This window comes from Amblyomma maculatum, chromosome 11 (genome assembly GCF_055883805.1).
Source record: "Amblyomma maculatum isolate TAMU_Amacu chromosome 11, ASM5588380v1, whole genome shotgun sequence".
Taxonomy (NCBI): Eukaryota; Metazoa; Arthropoda; class Arachnida; order Ixodida; family Ixodidae; genus Amblyomma; species Amblyomma maculatum.
In genome coordinates, this window is record NC_139354.1 from 43,916,899 (window position 1) to 43,936,233 (window position 19,335).

At 43.6% G+C, this 19,335-nt stretch overlaps 1 protein-coding gene across 1 annotated transcript; it reads right to left on the reverse strand.

The window, feature by feature from the left end:
• Positions 1-250: 250 nt before the first annotated feature.
• Positions 251-15,761, reverse strand: LOC146173682 (uncharacterized). The gene is made up of 4 exons (XM_084584532.1): positions 15,685-15,761; positions 11,240-11,679; positions 8,528-8,555; positions 251-2,418 (listed from the first exon to the last, which is right to left on the reverse strand). Exons 2-4 carry the CDS (start codon positions 11,675-11,677, stop codon positions 1,910-1,912), a joined length of 975 nt encoding a protein of 324 aa, XP_084440658.1. The 5' UTR covers positions 11,678-11,679; positions 15,685-15,761; the 3' UTR covers positions 251-1,909.
• Between the last annotated feature and the right edge of the window lie 3,574 nt (positions 15,762-19,335).

The following is a 19,335-nucleotide window of genomic DNA, read 5'->3' on the forward strand; positions in this document are numbered from 1 at the left end:
TGCAAGGCACTTGTGTAATGTATGATGTCAATACATGTCAAAAAAACTCAGATAATTGAAATTATTGAGCAGCCCTCCACTGTCATGTCATCCCTCGTTGTGGGGCATTAAGCCCTACATGCCATGAAATACAGAACAGAATCCCACAGAGTTCAGAACTGCTGCAAGCCATTAGACATTAAATGAACTTTCTACTCCAGAAACTGATATCAAAAGCTTGTAGCATTCAGAACTGATGAAAACAGTGTCATAGGAGGTTAACAAAGCTTTATTCAATCCAATACGTAAGTTTCCACCTGCTTGAAATTTGTTTCTGCATAGCTGGGCTGACCACTTAAATTTCGCATAAACTTACAAGCAGCCATTGTTACCGAAAGGTGTTATATGCAAAATACATCCGTGTACAGATAGTCTCAACATGCACAGTACAAATACAAACTCAAAACTTAGCCCAAAAAGAAGAGCAAGACAGATCACGAATAGACCTCATTTTGGGGCCATACTCCATACGCTTTCATTTTCCAGTTTGAATTCATTTGGTCTTCTAGTAATGATTGGGTCACTGAACCGCGGCATATTTTAAGCATTCGCGGGAAGCGACTGGACCATTGGCTCATTGTCAGCGACATCTCAGCATTGGCTTCATAATGCAGTAAGTGGTTAGCCGGTGTATGTGGCAAATGGAGTCGTCAATAACGGGACCCCCTACCTTGCAATTATTGCAAATGGCCACTTGCTGACTTCCGACCAAATGAAATTGAAAGCTTAGAGAATACGGCCCCTGCTGAATATGGATAAAGTATCTCCAGTTACACACATCACCAGATAGAACGTGCATATAGTGCAAACCTTCCCAATGAGTATTCACTTTTACCACATTCGTGCAAACATTCAGCCTCCATGCATATATATTAATTGCACCGAAAACAAGAAACTCAAAAATAAGTCTGAAAGAAAGCCTTACTCTAAAACCAAAAAAGAAACATTCCATAGAAAACCACACTATAAAATATTACAACAAAATTGCTATTCTAGATAACTGCAAACATAGCTGCACCGGAACGCTGATATGGCCTGGTCGTGAGCAAAATACCACATAAAAGTCAAAGAAAAACATTCAAAGAAGCTGTATACAATGCGTTCAGCAAAGCACGTCACCTTTGATCAGTGGAAAGAATGCATGCATGTAACGAGTGAAAAAAAGTAGCCAGTCAGATTCCCAACTCAATATACACTGATAATCGGCTATAGTAGTCTGACAGTACCACGCTTCATTTTCATCTATATTTAGGCATAAACCAAGAAGGAAGGTTTTCCAGTATCCCAACCTTTTCTGCTCAGAAGGAAGATGTCGATCTTTGATGCTCGCATATTTTCACGACCACAGCAGACGCCACCCTTCTATCTCTACTCATTTGCATCCAGCTTACAATAATCATTGCACGGCAAAGCATTGAGAACCATGTCGCTTACCGCGAAATTTTTCACTGTGCTGGCCTTTTTTGCGGTGATCACAGGTTCTGCAAACTCAGGCAACATGTACCTAGGTGATCCAGCTACATGTGTAAGCATTTTTACGTGCCATACATTCTGCAACAAAAAATGTGTCTGAGACTTATCAATCACTCATTTTTGCCATGGTAACGAAATGTTAATCAAGCACACGTACAAAATGCGTCACCGAGTGGGCATGCAACACCTGCAGTACAACCACTGCAGTATCATGCCATGATGTGTGCCAACCATACGTGTTCAAAAAAAAAAGCGGAGGGGGGGAGCAGCAGTGAACCAGATCTGATCAAGCTGCCGGACGGAGTGTCAACACTTCAGTATAGTTCTTATGTTGTGGCCTCTAGGTACAGGCTATAAATTTCCGGTTCCGCATCCATTCTCTCTCTCCAGTTGAATACTAATCTGCATTTTTCCACTGAACGCCGTCCCAAAAATATATTGCACCACAGCGAGGACACAAATGTACGGCAATTTCTTGTTGCTTTTGTTTTTCCGCCTCACCATCCGGTTCCCCTGCATCTTCCTCTCTTAGTTTCTTTTCGAATCTCTTTTCTGCAGTGCCATCAGGTTCTTCTCGTGGCTTCTCTTCAGGCTTCTTCTCCGAGTCCTCAGACGATTCCTTTTTCCGTCCTTTTCCTTTGAAGAAAGCTGTAAGGCCGCCAGCAGTGCCACCAATTGCTGCTCCGGATGCACCCAGCAGACCTTGTACAGCAGCCGGAATGCCCACAGCTCCCCAACTCTGGCACAGAGCAAACCAGCTGCCCTTGACAATGACACCGCCCATCGTCGACTGGATTCCTGTGGCTAATGACCCTGCCGCTACTCCAGCAGCGCCAAATCCTGCCGCCGACAGTACAAGGGGCGCCAAGACCACAGCACCTCCACCCACGGCCACAGCTGTTCCAACTGTGCAGGAAAAGAATATATATTTAAAACGTCAAGAAAAGATACCGTGTTCCATCCGTAACCACAGGCGCGTTCATTGTGCTGATATCTTCTAGGTTCTTTTACAAGTACAGTACGACCCATTGTTAAAGGGAACATGAGATCGTGCGGCATCAACACTTTGCAAAACACTGCCGCTGACGATTAGCAAAAATGGATAGCACCAAGTGCATATTCGGGAAGAGCAGTCGGCTTTATCTTACTGCGCACGCATCTTGTACTATCGTTTGTCGCTGGCTCTCTCAGAAGGGCTTTGAAAGGCATGGCAGCAACACAGCCTTATGTTCACTTTAACAATGGACCGTACTATGCATATAACTAACTCTCGAGCCCCAATCATCAAGCAAGGAAAACGAAACTACCAATTTCTTTCACCCTCACGTATCACGAAGGAATGACAGCAGCATTGCAAGCAGGCATATCCACGAAGGGTATATTTCAAGAACCAAACACTTTCTGGCCTGAATGTCATCTTATTGTCATGCTGATTACTAAGCGCCCGCATAAACTGACTTCAGTATGTTGCCCTGAGCCTACTGGAAATTTGCCTCCTGAGTACCCAAGCTGCTGTAAGCAACAGTAACCTAATCAATTACTTCATCATTTTACCATTTCTTTGACACTGCTTTTTTGAGTCGAATTATGTTTGAATAAGCATGCTTCTATATCACCTGCACAAAGTTTGGTCGTTTATAAATACAAAATATAGGGCATTACCCTAGCGCCTCTTCTTACACATCCTTTTGCTGCATTACCTATCCCTCTCCAAAACTGTTCATTATTTACTCCTAGAATACCCATTTCTCCACAATTTTAAAAATTAGAAGTTACTTAGCTTGGTTATTATGCGGGTTCATAACTTCTCTACTACATTTGTTACCCAATGCAGAAAGCCGACAACTCTTTTACCTCTATATCGTACTCAGAATGTCTCGATTCTGCCAATATTTCCTGTTCACTCCTTACACGCTTCCTCTGTAGGCCACTGCACAATCTGTGCTATCCATGTTGCGCCCCGCATGTTATTTTACGATCTACTGATGAATTTTTGAAGACATATTTGCAGCGACTTGAGGCAAGACACTTGGAAACTGATGACAACTTCATCCAACTGTTGTTGATCATACTTAAGCTTTATTCAAGGGCTCCTCCTCACTATGCTTCATTTTTCCTGCAGCAAAAGGATTATTAACTCAGTTAAAAATCTTCCCATCACTTGACAGCACCTTGTGACATCGAGACTGAGAAAAATTATGTAACCATCATTTCATGCTCCAACGCGTATAGCCTATTTCAAAGTCGAAGTCGGGAAACTCGCTATTAAGCTCGGTCCTACCCGGGGAGATGCAGTGGTTAAGGTTCAGGTGACCACAGCAACAAGTGTGACAGATACTGCGCATTTCCCTTCCTGTGAAGCAATTATTTATTATTAAACTTAGTTGTTAAATTATTATGCTAGCTACGCCAACAGTACTACATGTCCCAGGCTCTCGCTCGGCCTAGCAACATGCAGCCCATGTGGACACGCTCTTATAACATTAGTTCAACTTTGTTTCCTACCTCTCTGCCAGGTGCCCTTAATTCTTCGACTAAAGTACAAGTGCACAATACACACTACCCTCACAAATTCACAGATAACAAACTGTCTTCACACGTCATAGTTTACTTGTGAAAACTGCTGGTGGAATTCTGTGGAATTCGGTGATCTATTGACACAGGCCAATTTCCATTTGTCCTTGGCATCCCTTCGACACGGTTTTCCTTAAAGGGAAGGTGCACCGGTTTTAGTTTTCGAGAGTTTCAAGCTGTTGAATGATTATAACTAGTACTTAAAGCATGCGAAATATCTTGGCGCTAGCTTTTGAAACAATGGCGCAATTAGCGAATAAAATCGCCATGGCTATCAGGCTTCACCGCACTGCACAGCAGCGCATGATGACGTCATTGACGGTACCGGTACGTTTTCTACATAGACACACTTGGTTTGAAGAAATGAAAAGAAGGCTGCCGAAAAGAAAGCCCTAGAATGTTGATTAGCACCGTCTGAAAATGTGCAGCAGTACGTGGGCGAAGGCAACGAACATCAGAAATAGTACCGTCCATGACGTCATCACTTAACTTCTCCACAGAACTTTAGTGCTGTGAGGAGAAGCTCGAGGTGTAATCGTCGATTACACCATCAGTTTGAATGCTAGCGCAAAAACAATTTGCATGCATTACCTACAGCCTATGTAGATTTGAACCCTTGAATATCGCGAAATTCTCGAAAAGTAATGCAGCTGCTATTTAACTACCATCCATTGCATTTTGCAATAAAGCTTCATGATCGAGGTTCGCAGCCTTATGTCATGCTCATTTCCATCGGCTGAAGCAATTGACAACTCCCCTCAAGCAAAAGCCTCTAGTTTCTATTTATTTAAATTTCCCAATATTCGGCCGAGACACAGAGAAACACAGGCAAGAGCTGCCAGATAAATCTAAATGTTCATATCTCGGCACTTTTTGCACAAGAGTAATTATTTCAAAGGTGCTGATTTCCTGATTCCTTGAGCGATGCATTTCAGAACATAAGAACACAGCTTTGCGTGCAACACCCTTTTCCAAATTATCGGATAAAGCGAAAAATTTCCAATTCACCTGAGTTTCATAGCAGTGCATACTTCACCACACACAATGCGTTGACTTTGCAGTGAAGCATCGTGAAAACGTGACGAGACCATATCGTGAAGAGTAACCTCCCCTTTTGTCTTTGAAGAGGGCCTTCCCGACAGTGTGCGCAAAGCGAAGCACACAATCATCATCATCATCATCAACCTGACTATATCCACTGCAGGGCAAAGGCCTTTCCCATATTTCTCCAATTAACCCGGTTCTGTGCTAGCTGCATCCACTTGACCCCTGCGAACTTCTTAACCTCATCCCCCCACCTAACTTTCTGCCGCCCCCTGCTACGCTTTCCTTCCCTTGGAATCCAGTTTGTTACCCTAAGCGACCATCGGTTATCCTCTCTTCGCACTACATGTCCTGCCCATGCCCATTTCTTCTTCTTAATTTCCACTAGAATGTCCGTAACTTGAGTTATTTCTCTGACCCACTCTGCACGCTTCCTATCTCTTAATGTTACCCCTTCCATTTTTCGTTCCATAGCCCTCTGGGTTGTCCTCAACTTAAGTAGAACTCTCTTGGTTAGCCTCCACTTTTCAGCCCCATAGGTGAGTACAGGTAAGATGCAACTGTTGTATACTTTCCTCTTGAGCGATACCGGTAAGCTGCTAGTCATAATCTGCGAGTGCTTGCCAAATGCCCTCCATCCCAATCTTATACTTCTTGTTATTTCCTTTTCATGGTCCAGATCTGCTGTTACTACCTGTCCTAAGTAGACATATTCGCCTACTACTTCTAGTACTTCGCTACCTAATGTAAACTGCTGTTCCTTCCCGAGGCTGTTGAACATTACCTTAGTCTTCTGCATATTGATTTTCAAGCCTACCTTTCTACTTTTTCTGTCTAGGTCATCAATCATTATTTGCAGTTCATCCCCCGAGTTGCTTAGCAAGGCAATGTCATCTGCAAATCGGAGATTACTACTGAGGTATTCTAAATCTATCCTTATCCCTAACTGCTCCCATTCCAAGTCTTTGAATACTTCCTCTAAGTAAGCTGTGAATAGTACTGGGGAGATTGTGTCTCCTTGCCTAACACCTTTCTTTATGAGAATTTTGTTACTTTCTTTATGCAGAGCTATGGTTGCTGTGCAGCCACTATATATATCTTCCAGCACTTTCACGTACGGCTCGTCTTACCCCCTGATTTCGCAATGCCTGCATCGCCGTCGAGGTTTCAACTGAGTCAAATGCTTTTTCGTAATTAATGAATGCTATGTATAAGGGCTGGTTATATTCCGAGCATTTTTCTATCACCTGATTGACGGTATGGATATGATCGATAGTAGAGTACCGTTTCCGAAAACCTGCTTGATCCTTTGCTTGATTGCAGTCTAAGGTTGTCCTTATTCTATTAGCGATTACCTTAGTAAATACCTTATACGTAACAGACAGTAAGCTGATTGGTCTGCAATTTTTAAGGTCCTTAGAGTCCCCTTTCTCATGAATGAGGATAATGTTTGCATTCTTCCATGGTTCCGGTACCGTCGATAACATCAGGCACGTCCTTCACCAAATCTGTAGTTATCTGATCCTCTCCAGCTGATTTCCCCCTTTTCATAGTCTCTAATGCTTTCTTGACCTCGTCCTTCGACACTGGTGGAACGTCTGACTGTTTTTCCCTACCGCCAATCTCATTACGGTCCTGACTACTTTGGCTACTGTAGAGATCTGTATAGAACTCCTCGGCTACTTTGACTATCTTGTCCATATTCGTGATGACGTTGCCCGCCTTGTCTCTAATCGCATACATCTGGTTTTTGCCTATGCCCAATTTCTTTACCGTTTTAAGGCTTCCCCCGTTCTTTACAGCATGTTCAATTTTCTCCATGTTATACTTCCTTATATCGGCCACCTTGCGCTTATTGATTAGCTTTGATATCTCGGCCAATTCGATCTGGTCTTTTGGATTGGAAGCTTTCATACTCTGGCGTTTCTTAATCAAATATTTCTTCTCCTTAGACAGCTTACCGGTATGCTAACTGTCCTACCGCCTACTTCTACGGCGCACTCAGTAATGATATCTCTGAAATTATTGTTCATTGCTTCTAGGGTAATGTCGCCATCCTCGCTTACAGCTGAATATCTATTCTGTAGCGAGATCCTGAACTCTTCTGCCCTCCCCCTCACCGCTAATTCGTTAATGGGTTTCTTTCTTACTAATCTGTTGCGTTCCTTCTTCAGATTTAGGCTAATTCGGCACCTCACCATCCTGTGGTCACTGCATCGCACTTTCCCGATTCCTCTACATCTTGCATAATGGCGGGTGTTGAACACATTATGAAGTCAATTTCATTTTTAGTCTCCCCGTTAGGACTTTTCCATGTCCATTTCCGGTTCTTCCGTTTGCTGAAGAAGGTATTCATGATTCTTAAGTTATTGCGCTCTGCAGCCTCAACCAGTATCCCCCCCCTGCTATTCCTAGAACCAATGCCATAGTCACCTACTGCCTGGTCTCCTGCCTGCTTTTTTCCTACCTTGGCATTGAAGTCGCCCATTAGTACAGTATACTGCGCCTTTTTCGCATTGCCGATTCTACATCTTCGTAGAAGCTTTCAACTGCCTGGTCATCGTAACTACATGTAGGTGCATAGGCCTGTACAACTTTCAGTTTATACCACTTATTAAGCCTAATTACGATGCCTGCCACACTCTCATTAATACTATAGAATTAATCTATATTACCCGCTGTATACTTATTGACAAGGAAACCTACTCCTATAGTTATCGCCTCTCCGGTAAACCTCGATAACACAGTACATGCCCATCCTTCAGTACAGTATATGCCTCATTCGGCCTCCTAACCTCACTAAGCCCTATGACATCCCATTTCATACCCTCTAGTTCCTCTAACAGCACTAAGGTTCTAGAGTTATAACTCAATGAAACAGGATAAAAATTTCATTCCCACTTCGGAGTCATCCAGATGCATACAGTCATCGTGCAGATGTTCACATAAAATTACTGTGATGGAAACAGTTTTCGACAATTTTCTCAGGTTCATTTGATAATTAAATTTTTAGTTAATTCAGATATCTTTTTCTAGACCTTTGAAGGCCAAAATAACGAATTTACTGAATTCAGCAGCAGCTCCACCAGGTTTCATGCAGGTCCTTTTTAACATTTTTCGAACATTTAAAACAGAATTTTTCAGTTAGGTATACATTTCAGAGCCATTTTAGCTATTTCTATTTGCAAACACCTTATGGATTTCTAATTGAACAAGATAAGCAATGTTTGCTATTCTTTAATTTCCCCTTCTTTTTCCTCAGTGATCAGATACTCAACACCTCTATTCGATATATGAAGGCTTCTTTTTTTCGCAAAATTTATATTCAATTCGTACTAGAAAATTTTAATATTCACATGCCCCTAAAAGAAAGAGATACAGAAAGGACATAACGCACCTGTTACAGCAATAGTTTTCCAGAGAACCTGCAAAAAAAAAGGTGACAAATTTCACACAGAATCAAATACTAACAATGCAAAGTAGAAAGTGAAGGTGCGCTCATGATTCAAGCTCAATAGCAAACAAGCCACAACACTGTAAGTATGCAGCACCTGCACCGTTTCGGTCATTTGTGTAAACCAGCGGTTCTCAAACCAGACTTCACAAAACTCTTGTTTCTCGGGGTACTTGCTCTCTAGATTCTCTCAGGAACATAATGAACTCTTGAAATGATACTCGTGGTTATCTTCTAATCCAAGAAATCCCCAGAGGCTGGTCTTTGTGAGTATTCGAGACGAATTTAAAACCTCGCTCCTGCCCACAGCTCGGAACTGATTTGAGTGACACATCCCCACGTGCAAACCTCCCCAATGACATCCCTGAGGCTTGCTGGGCATGCCCGCTCACAGAGGGGCACCTTCGAAACTTGTTTTCTTTTTTTTTTTTCTTTCGCGCAGGTGTGGGCCAATTTGAGTTTGTAAATTGGGTGCTGATGAAGCTAACCTAACACGTTTTGCATTGAAGAGAGAGCAGATAAGATACCTATTGCTGGTGCATGTTTTGTTGCTTTAGTAAATAGCTTTTCATGGGCTGAAGGCCATGCACACCTCATTTCCCTCCTTTACTTTTTGTTAGCTTCAACCATAATGTAGCTGCTTACAGCAGGCCTTTTGGCTATATAGGCAAGCATTATTAATCCAAAGAATTTCTGGAGAGATGGCATGAGTTTTCATGACCTCAGCACCACGTGAAAGACACTGGGGTTTCCTGACATTAGAAAGCTTATAAGGACCTTCCACCACTGAGCTCTTAGCATGTGGTCACTTTCTGTGCTGACCGTAAAAACCGCGTGTGTAATATGAACCTGTATATATATATATATATATATATATATATATATATATATATATATATATATAACACAATATCTAATCAAGAAATACCAAAAATAATAAGTGTTGGATCAGTATAACAATCAAACGAGGAAAGCTCAAGGCATTTATTTACACTCCGTTTTGCAATTTAGGGACAATTATCATTAGATGCGCCGTCCTCAAATAGTCCCCTGTACAGAGATATCTTTCTATAGAAGCTTATCTTTGGTACCACAAAGAAATTCGATATCATACATTTCTTGAAAGCATGACCAATGAGCAGCTGCAATCAAACTGCAAAGCGTGGCTGGAAAGGCCTCTTTCGACCATTCAGCAGTAATTACTGCTTACTCTTCATACACTGGCAACTTCGTCGTCAGCTTCATTGTGCCACATCAGCGGCTGGGTATAAACACCTAGCCTTGTTCTTGTTGCGTCACGCCAGACTGATATCAGTGTGTCTCAGACCTAGTGCGACACAGCAGTTCTCCTTGCGTCACCCTGCCCATGTAATGGCACTCAACGCGGTGGCTCTGCTTCCGGTAACTACAATATATATATTTGGAAGCAGCAGAGTATTGCGTCTCAGCACTGTGCGAGATGCGATCACGCTGCATTTGATAGTGTGGCTGACGAGAAGTCAGCGTGATGGAACAGGCCCAAAATTGAAACAGCCAAGTAGCGTCGCTGCTAGATAGGAGCCTGACGGTGACATATGATTAACAATGAAACCAGACTGTGAATTTAGCCCGAAAATTATTTCGATACCCATTGCACTTCAAGGCAGAAATCTCACACCCAAACATTTTTCTGAACGAAATCCCTTAATACTGCCCTTCACAGTAGTCGTCCAGCAATCAGAAGTCGCAAGTCGTGATTCGAACAGAATTTCTGCGAAATACTGCTACCTGCTGCTATCAATCGAGGTGCAACTCAATATGGCCGGAGGCGATACAAAACTGTTATAATGGTGACGCAACTACCAAAATAAATTATTTTCCCAGCAGTCTCACTGTGTGCAAAGAATTTAGGTACCTATAATAATGCCACCTAGAAAATGATTCCTTTGTTGTTGACAGGCGCCTCTGCTCACGGACAAGAACCAAGCATTTATACAAGCTGTGATGCCACAGGGGGCTGCCGGGAGCTAGAGGATCAACCATCAATTACAACAGACACCCCCACAATAGGACCAACCTCTTATGAGGGGTGTATTTGCTGCTTCACTCGAGTTGTATTCCATTAGTGGTGCAGATTTCGAATAAACAAGAGCCGCTTAATGCCATTTATATGTTGACTAATACGCCACATTCTGATATACCGGCTATTTGAATTAGGCGAGTTTAGTTAACGAAACCGGGCATTAATAATTCTGATACCTCGCACTGCTTCTGTAACACAGCTGGCCTCGGAGGTAGTCAAAGTGAGTAAAGAAAGTTTGTGTCCCCACTGATCTGAAAAAATATCATGCTGCGATTTCAGAGTGTCAGGCAACCACACTGCTGGCCTGCCTCCCCTCACTATACATCAAGCACGCAGCTCCTGCTCAGTATGAGCTGCACAGCCGCAGCTTTGTAACAAGTTTTTGCGGCATAAACTTTTAACATAAAAAAAAAATCCACAAAAAGGCCGGGTTGGAGGGCATAAAATTAAAGAAAGAGAGAGCAGCAGTATTGTTCACACCCTTAACGCGTCAAACAATTGCAGCTGCAATGTTTGCAAAGCTAACTTTAGAAAGATACTTCCACAATTTTTAAAACAAGAAATCTGAGTATGCATTTGACCATAAAGCCCACCTTGGAAGAAGCAGTTGCCGCAGCACACCTGGGGCATAGCGGCCCCGGTTTGGGAGGAGATCCCGCAGCACACCTGGGGCACAGCGGCCCCGGTTTGGGAGGAGATCCCGCCCCACTGGAAGCACACTTGATTCCCTCACGAGGAGCACGAGCATTGTGTGGCACGGACTGATTGATTTCAGGTCGTGTTTCGGCACTGCCTGGGGAAGACTGGCCACCATCAGGCACTGTTCTAGCAATACTCGGAGGAGCAGACATCCTTGCTTCCCGAGCAGTACCACCAGTGTTGTAAGGAGATTGTCCAGCTTCAGAAGGCGTTCCAGTATCAGCTTCAGCAGTGCCCACGGGTACAGAGGATATCTTGCATTCAGCATGCCGTGGCTTATACTCAATTGCATCAGGCTGACCAGGCCCAGTGTGACTATTTTGCGTCACCATGGCTGCAAAGTGAGCAGGAGACATGAAGAAGTTGGTTTTATTTTATAAGGTTTAAAGTCCCAAAGCGATCGGCATCAGTTATAAGTGACCACTTGGGGTTCTTTATTACGCTGACATTGCATAGTATAATGGTGCCCTGTGTTTCTCTCCATCGTACTACCCTAATCCTAACCACTGATTCAATGTGGTGCAAACATTAAAAGCTTTGCATCAACAGTTGCAAACTCCACTTTCTTTTCTCCATCTCGACAAATCACTGACTGATGCTGGTTTCTTGGTAAGCAAATGAGATTCAGATCAAAGTAATCCTGCAAAGTAAAAAAAAAAAGCATGTTGGTAGCTCGCAAACATAACTTGACCCAGGAGCCAACACCTCTTATTTTACAGAAAAGGGTATTCTGCCTGCCACAAAAATTCAGGACCGACTGATATAATGTACAATGTGACCATGGCCAGGATAAAAATAATTTCATTTTGACAGCGCAGGTACAAATAAATTCTAGCCCAGCTCGGGTGTATAAAAAGAAAAACAGAATTTACAGGAACGGATGCTTCCTGGTGAAAATAAGTATGAAAGACCAAGCACAGTTAAATGTACATTTCATACACACCTATGCACGCGATCATTCTGCAACATATAAAGCATCTTTGATGCATATATATCAACAACCAATTAGGTGTCTTTTCATAAATGTGTGCAATAGCATTTTGCACACAGCTATAACTTGCGTTCTCAAAAATTCGATGCTCTTCTACAAGATCACAGCTTCGCTAATGTGCGTATTTTATTTGTCAAAGTGTTGTTGGTTACATAATAAAATATGTTATGCCGCTAACCAAATTTCGTACCATTTGACTTTAATGTGTTCCTCATTAAGTCCCAATTCCTAAGTAATTCCTGGAATCACTGAACCAAATTTCGTACCATTTGACTTTAATGTGTTCCTCATTAAGTCCCAATTCCTAAGTAATTCCTGGAATCACTGAATTGGCTACTCATTCACTAACAAGGGCATGGTTATGGTGAAAGGAAAAACAGAACAAGCATAAAATACAAATGGCAGTTTTAAATGGGCTTATTGTTGGGCTGGAGATTTATTATTGCAATTGTTGAGAAATGCCATGGGAGAAATGGATTACTTTTTGCCATTGTTAGATTAAAATTTGTAATTATGATGAAGAGATTGTGACAGAGACTCCATAATGAGAAGCGGTTGCTGGTGTGTTCTTACCTCAGAGAGCAAGCAAAAAAAAAACATCATAGTCTGGCAATGAAAGATTGTGCAACGATAACGCCTGCATTTCATTTTCATGCTTTTACCAAATAATACCAGCTCGATTTTCTGTCAGAGTAGCCTCAGTCGTAAGGAAGTGATAATCAACCGATACATGTCATCTTAAACATACACACAGATCCACTTTGAGAGGTACAAGGTTGCGACGAACATACTGCTTCTGAGAGAGTGTTGAGAGCATGTTGACATGACAAGACATGAGAAGACGCAAGAAAAAAAACTGAAAGGAAAATTATGGCAGGAACGTTAAACTGCACAAAAACAGCAATGTCGGTTAGAGAGCGAACATGAGCCACTTTTGCAGTCTGTGAGGGTCGAAACTGGGTTTGGGCCCACCAACCAGGGGGTGGAGGGGGGGGGGGGGGCACAGCAGGGTTTACGGAGCTTCTCCCAAGCGCACACCCCTAGAAAAGCCGAGCGCCAGGCCGGGGGACGCTTGTACCCATTTTTACCGTTGGGTGTCCGGTGGTGGGTTTCGAACTAACCACCTCCCGCCACAAGATGCGATATCCTAGCTTAAGGCTTTGCAGGATATGCAATAGAGAGAACAAAACCAACGACCTATATTATGGTGACGATTTGGAGCATCCTCGCAACGATGGCTCAGTAGTCATGGGGGCTCTGTTTAAATGTAGGTTACATAATCTCGTATGGTCGAGATTAACTTCTGTCTCTAATAGCCCTAGTTCCTTTGGGATGTCAGACCAAATACCAAACAATTATCCAAAAGAAAGGAAGTTAAGAAGATAACTGATGATATGAATATAACGATCCTCTTTTAAGATTGTGACGTTTCTTAAATTAAGCTAGCACTTTTTGTATAACTCATATCTTGATGTTTGCATTCTGCAGAAAACAAAAGATTCACGTAGTTCATTATAGCAAATAAATAATTTGTTAACAGCATATATTGAAAATTGCCCAAATACTAGGGAAACAACAGAAAATACAAGTATAATCTTTTAATAAACAGCACAGCTGCCGAAACAGACTTGCATATGCTGTTTCAAATCTCTTACCTTAACCAACAGTTCTTTAAATTGGAATCCCATGCATATTCAGGTATGACCCCGTCAAAAAAAAAGCATATCACCAGTACATGTTGGGATGCGAGAACTTAGCAGAAATGCACAGCCGGCCACAATTAAAATGCTGGGTAAATATATGGAAGTCACCCAGCTTGCGCTATAAGTTCACAGCATTTAACAAAAAAGGTTTGCATAAATTACAATATGCTGATCTTATTTGCTGAGTGTGACGTGTTTTCACAGTATCCTTTTTACTGCAGGGTGAGATCGGCCGAGGTTCAGAATTAAGAGTTCTGGGAAAAGCCCGGGCCGCAGCAGTCGCGAACGGCTTGCGTATATTTAGTATCGACAAAATTAATAAAATTGGGAGAGTTACGATAACTTTGTAACTAGAAAGTGCAGCTGCGCGCTCTGCTGATTTGTTTTGACTCTCAAAATGCCGACAAAATAAACCGATCTGCAGGTTAGAAACTTTGCCGATGATGATTAATGCAGACTGGTCAAGACAACACGTACCATTCGACTCAATCTCCCCAAATGTCACGGAGCTCCGTATGTCAAAAAAAAAAAAAACTGCGCCTTTCCTCGTGGTAGCATGGTTAATTAAATGCCTCACCAAGACAGCATGCCGAAGCTACAATTTAGCGCAGTTGCCTGAACCTAAGCATTCCGAAACTTTACCCGCTTTACCTCAATTATTGGGTCACCGAATCTTCCAACTCCGAAGAACAGAGACTCCACAGGCGTACGTGATCACTCTTCACGTACGATGCGAGCACACGTATACGCACTACTTGTCCGTACGCCTAGGAGTGGGAGTCCCAGAGCGAAGCTGAACTAAGGTAGCCGACCGCCTATGAAAGCGATGAAGGCTGACCACGGCGGAAGAGGCAGACTGATCGAGAGGCTGACTGATCGACGCCGTCACCGAGAGCGAAGGGAGCGAACCATATGTATCCATGGAGCAAACAATGCATGGATGGACGGAATACCCCTTTCAAACGGGGTAGTAGCTGTTGCTATCATGTTTTTTTTTTTTTTCTCCCAATATCTTAATTACTTTTTTAGATCAGTTAACTATATCACCATATTTTTGTTTCTTCGATATGACTGCACCAAAGTTCAAGTAGTGCAGCACCGCCGTCCTCGTTTTGCCGGTGCCGGGCGCGCCGTCTGCACTTCTCTCCTCGTTTTGTCATGGTGCAGGGCTAGTTCTTCGCGAGTTCTCGCCCATCCTGCACTCGCTCCAGAGGAGGTGCAGAAAAAAGTGCAGCATGGCGTTCGCGCCGCTCGACCAAGAGTAGTCGACGCTGCGCATCGTTCTGCATAGCTTTGTAAAGTCCGTCTCCTTCAGAACCCGGACGGCATAGAGTTAATACAAAGACTTTGTATTAACTCTATGCCGGACGGTTCGCTGCTAACGGATCCGCGAATGGTTGCATTTGTTGATGGAGGAGCGGTATTATAAGTAATTGTGGCCACATATATGTAGTGGTACGTGGCCGCGATACGGCACCTACGCGCGTTGTCCTATGTAGTATGTACAGGGCTTTGAATATTTGGGGGCTGGGATTTAAAACATTCCTATGCAAAATCTACTACACCATTCGAGCTGAAATAACGTTCAAAAAGTAGCAAAATATCGTCTACGTTATCTGATAAGTGATTCAACATCAGTACTTGCCTAGATTTCCCGAAATCGAGAAAAAAACTGCCTCGGCGGCGTGCACAATTTTCGCAGAAGAGAGTCGAAACGCTATTTTAACATGATGCGTCATCTGTCGAGCAGTGAGACAAGCTCCATCCCGGCCGTTGGTGCGCTTGCCTCGCTGCCCGACAGATGACGCACCATGTTAAAATAGCTTTTCGACTCTCTTCTGCGAAAATTGTGCACGCCGCCGAGAGCAGTTTTTTCTCAATTTCGGAAAATCTAGGCAAGTACCGATGTTGAATCACTTATCAGATAACGTAAACTATATTTTGCTACTTTGTGAACGTTATTTCAGCTTGAATGGGTTAGTAGATTTTGCATAGGAATTTTTTAAATCCCAGCCCCCAAATATTCAAGACCCTGTATATATATATATATATATATATATATATATATATATATATATATATATATATATATATATATATATATATATATATATATATATATATATATATATATATATATATATATATATATATATATATATATATATATATATATATATATATATATATATATATATATATATATATATCCTGTTGGTGAGCTAAGAAGACGGGTAGCTGCGAAAGGAAATCAGTTGCGATCGATCGAGTTTGTCATGCCAAGTGCATGTGTGTGCCACACGATAGCTTGAGCAACGATTCTGCGACATAAAACTTGTCGCGCCCACGAAGTACATCGACGTCTGAGAGCGCGCAATGAGGTACAAACATACGTGCGTCTTTTCAGCAGCTAGCGCTTTTGGTCAGAAGTCCACGAAAACCAGTCAAGCGTCTTGTTAGGCAGTCATATTTAAATTTATATACTTGTAGCAAGTGCTTACAACGTTATTTCTCTCATACCCAGGCGCCCAGGCGCGCATGAATGGCACCTTCGCAGACCGGCTGATATGTAACGATTGTGCAGTCGCGCGTTCAGTTCAGTCGTTCAGTCGTGTCCGACTTCGTGACCCTATGGACCATGTCAAGCCACGCTTTCCGGTCTCTCACTATCTTCCTAACATCATATAACTTCATTTGCAGCGCCTCGAGGATGCCATATAACCATCGCGTTCGCCGCCTACCCCTTCTCCGGTGACCCTCAACCTTTCCCAACATCAAATCTTTCTCCAGCGACTCCTCCCTTCTCATCAGATGACCAAAGTAGCTGAGCTTTAAATTTAGAATTTGACCCTCCAATGAGCAGTCGGGGTTTGTGGTCGACAATATCGACTGATTTGACCTTCTGGCAGTCCAAGGAACTCTCAAGTCTTCGCCAGCACCACAATTCTAACGCGTCAATTCTTCGACGGTCTGCCTTTTTCACAGTCCAACTCTCGCATCCATACATCACAACTGGAAAGACCATAGCACGAGTTATACGGATCTTGGTTGGCAGACTAATGTCTCTGCTCTTTCATAGGCGGTCAAGGCTAACCATTGCTCTCTTTCCCAGAAGCAGGCGTCTCTTAATTTCATGGCTGCAATCTCCTTCCGAAGTAATCTTGGAGCCCAAGAACAGAAAATCTGTCACAGCTTCCACTTCTTGTCCATTGATGCTCCAGGACTTGATAGGGCAAGACGCCATGATATTTGCCTTTTTAATGTTCAATTTAAGCCCAAACTTCTCACTCTCTTCTTGTACGCGCATCAGAAGTCTCTTGAGTTCCACTTCACTTTCTGCCATTAAAGTGGTATCATCCGCATATCTAAGGTTGTTGATACGTTTTCCAGCAATCTTCACTCCAGCTGAAGACTCGTCCAGACCGGCCTTCCTCATGATGCACTCTGCATATAGGTTAAATAGGCAGGGCGACAGTACGCAGCCTTGCCTCACTCCTTTCTCGATCGGAAACCAATCAGTAAGACCATAACCAGTTCTGACTGTGACCTCTTGCCCTTCATACAGGTTCCTGAGGAGACAGATGAGGTGAATTGGAACTCCCATCTCTTGGAGAGCTTGCCACAATCTGCTGTGATCTACGCAGTCAAACGCTTTTGCATAATCAATAAAGCAGAAGTAGATGGGTTTCTGGAACTCTCTTGCTTTTTCCATGATCCAGCGAAGGTTGGCAATTTGGTCTCTAGTTCCTCTGCCCTTGCAAAACCCAGCTTGCACGTCCGGAAGCTCCCGATCCACATACTGCTGCAGCCTACCTTGGAGGATTTTCAACATCACCTTGCTAGCATGCGAAATAAGCGCGATCGTGCGGTAGTTGGAACAATTTTTGGCACTGCCAATTCCTTTGGAATGGGGATGTAAACTGACCTCCTCCAATCCTGTGGCCACTGCAGGGTTGTCCAAATCTTCTGACATAATGTATGCAGAATGTTAACAGCGTCATGGTTGAGGTTTTGAAGCAACTCAGCTGGAATGCCATCAATTCCGCTAGTTTTGTTCTTAGCAAGGCTGGCTAAGGCCCATTCAACTTCACTCTTCAGGATGCCCGGCTCGAGATCAGTAATCACAACCATCTTATGTTGGGTTTGCACATTCGGGTCCTTCTTGTACAGTTCTTCTGTGTATTCCTGCCACCTCTTCTTTATCTCTGAGGCTTCAGTGAGGTCCTTGCCTCGTTTGTCCTTTATCACGCCCAGCTTTAGCACAGAAGCTTCCTTTGATATCTTTGATTGTCTTATACAGAGCTCTTGTGTTCCTTAATTGGCTGTTGTCCTCAACTGTTTGGCACTGTATGTTCAGGAAGGCATTCTTATCTCTTCGTTGGTCAATTGGTCGCAGTCAACGTCACTGTTAGTCGTCGTCACTTTCCAATCGAGTGCTGTAGGTCTACGGCAGCTGGCTTCGAAATTGGACGTGATAATGTTATAGCACGCGATGCATGATACGCGCGCGTCTGCTAGCTAGGTTGCAGTTCTACCTCCATTGAGCGGCCATGGTTCTCTACACTTGCATACTCGTTTTGGCAGCTGCCGCCGCATGCCAGTGTCGGAACTGGCACTGCACGCTCATGTGACCGCCTGACACTCTTGCAGCACTTTTCAGAACTAATGCAGCCAGTGCAAGCCAAATCCAAGAGGCCGTTAGATGGTCTTGGGTTGCAGTTGCAGCTGTCTGTCAGTGCCATCTTGCCGAGTCCCGCGACTGGACGTCCGGGTCCCGGCTGGCGAGATGGTACTAGATCTGCCGCAGGCAGATCCTCCGCGCAGTGCCACATTACATGGTCTAATCTAGGTGGCAGGCTCTCCGCATAGTTGGCATTACAGATTTACTATGTCAGGAAAGATTTTGGCATAGGGGTTTGGCTGCGACGGTGTTTGCAGCCGCCGCCAGGTGGTAGCCTTCTTGGCCGAGAAACATGCGGAGTAGGCAGGCTCGCTCTCAGCTCCTTAACACGTTTGCAGCCGCCGCCAGGTGGTAGCCTTCTTGGCCGATAAACATGCGGAGTAGGCAGGCTCGCTCTCAGCTCCTTGTGTTAAGTGCCTGATACGTATCCATTGCCTCACCCCATCGGGCACCAGCGTGCGAGATCCCCTCACCAACTCGGCTGACAAAACCTAGACCATATTGGTGAGCGGCCTCGTTCCCCGGAACACGAGTGAGCCGGGACCCATACCAGATTCACTTCGTTCCTATTCTTTGGCAACGTGCTAAGAATTTTGAATGCTGTGGCGGAGATAT

Excerpts from the sequence above, each read along its gene's own strand:
- LOC146173682 (XM_084584532.1), bottom strand. The coding sequence starts at position 11,677 with ATGGTGACGCAAAATAGTCACACTGGGCCTGGTCAGCCTGATGCAATT. Across the intron at positions 8,556-11,239 it reads CGGCAACTGCTTCTTCCAAG|GTTCTCTGGAAAACTATTGC; the intron begins GTGGGCTTTATG and ends TTTTTTTTGCAG. Across the intron at positions 2,419-8,527 it reads GAAAACTATTGCTGTAACAG|TTGGAACAGCTGTGGCCGTG; the intron begins GTGCGTTATGTC and ends TTTCCTGCACAG.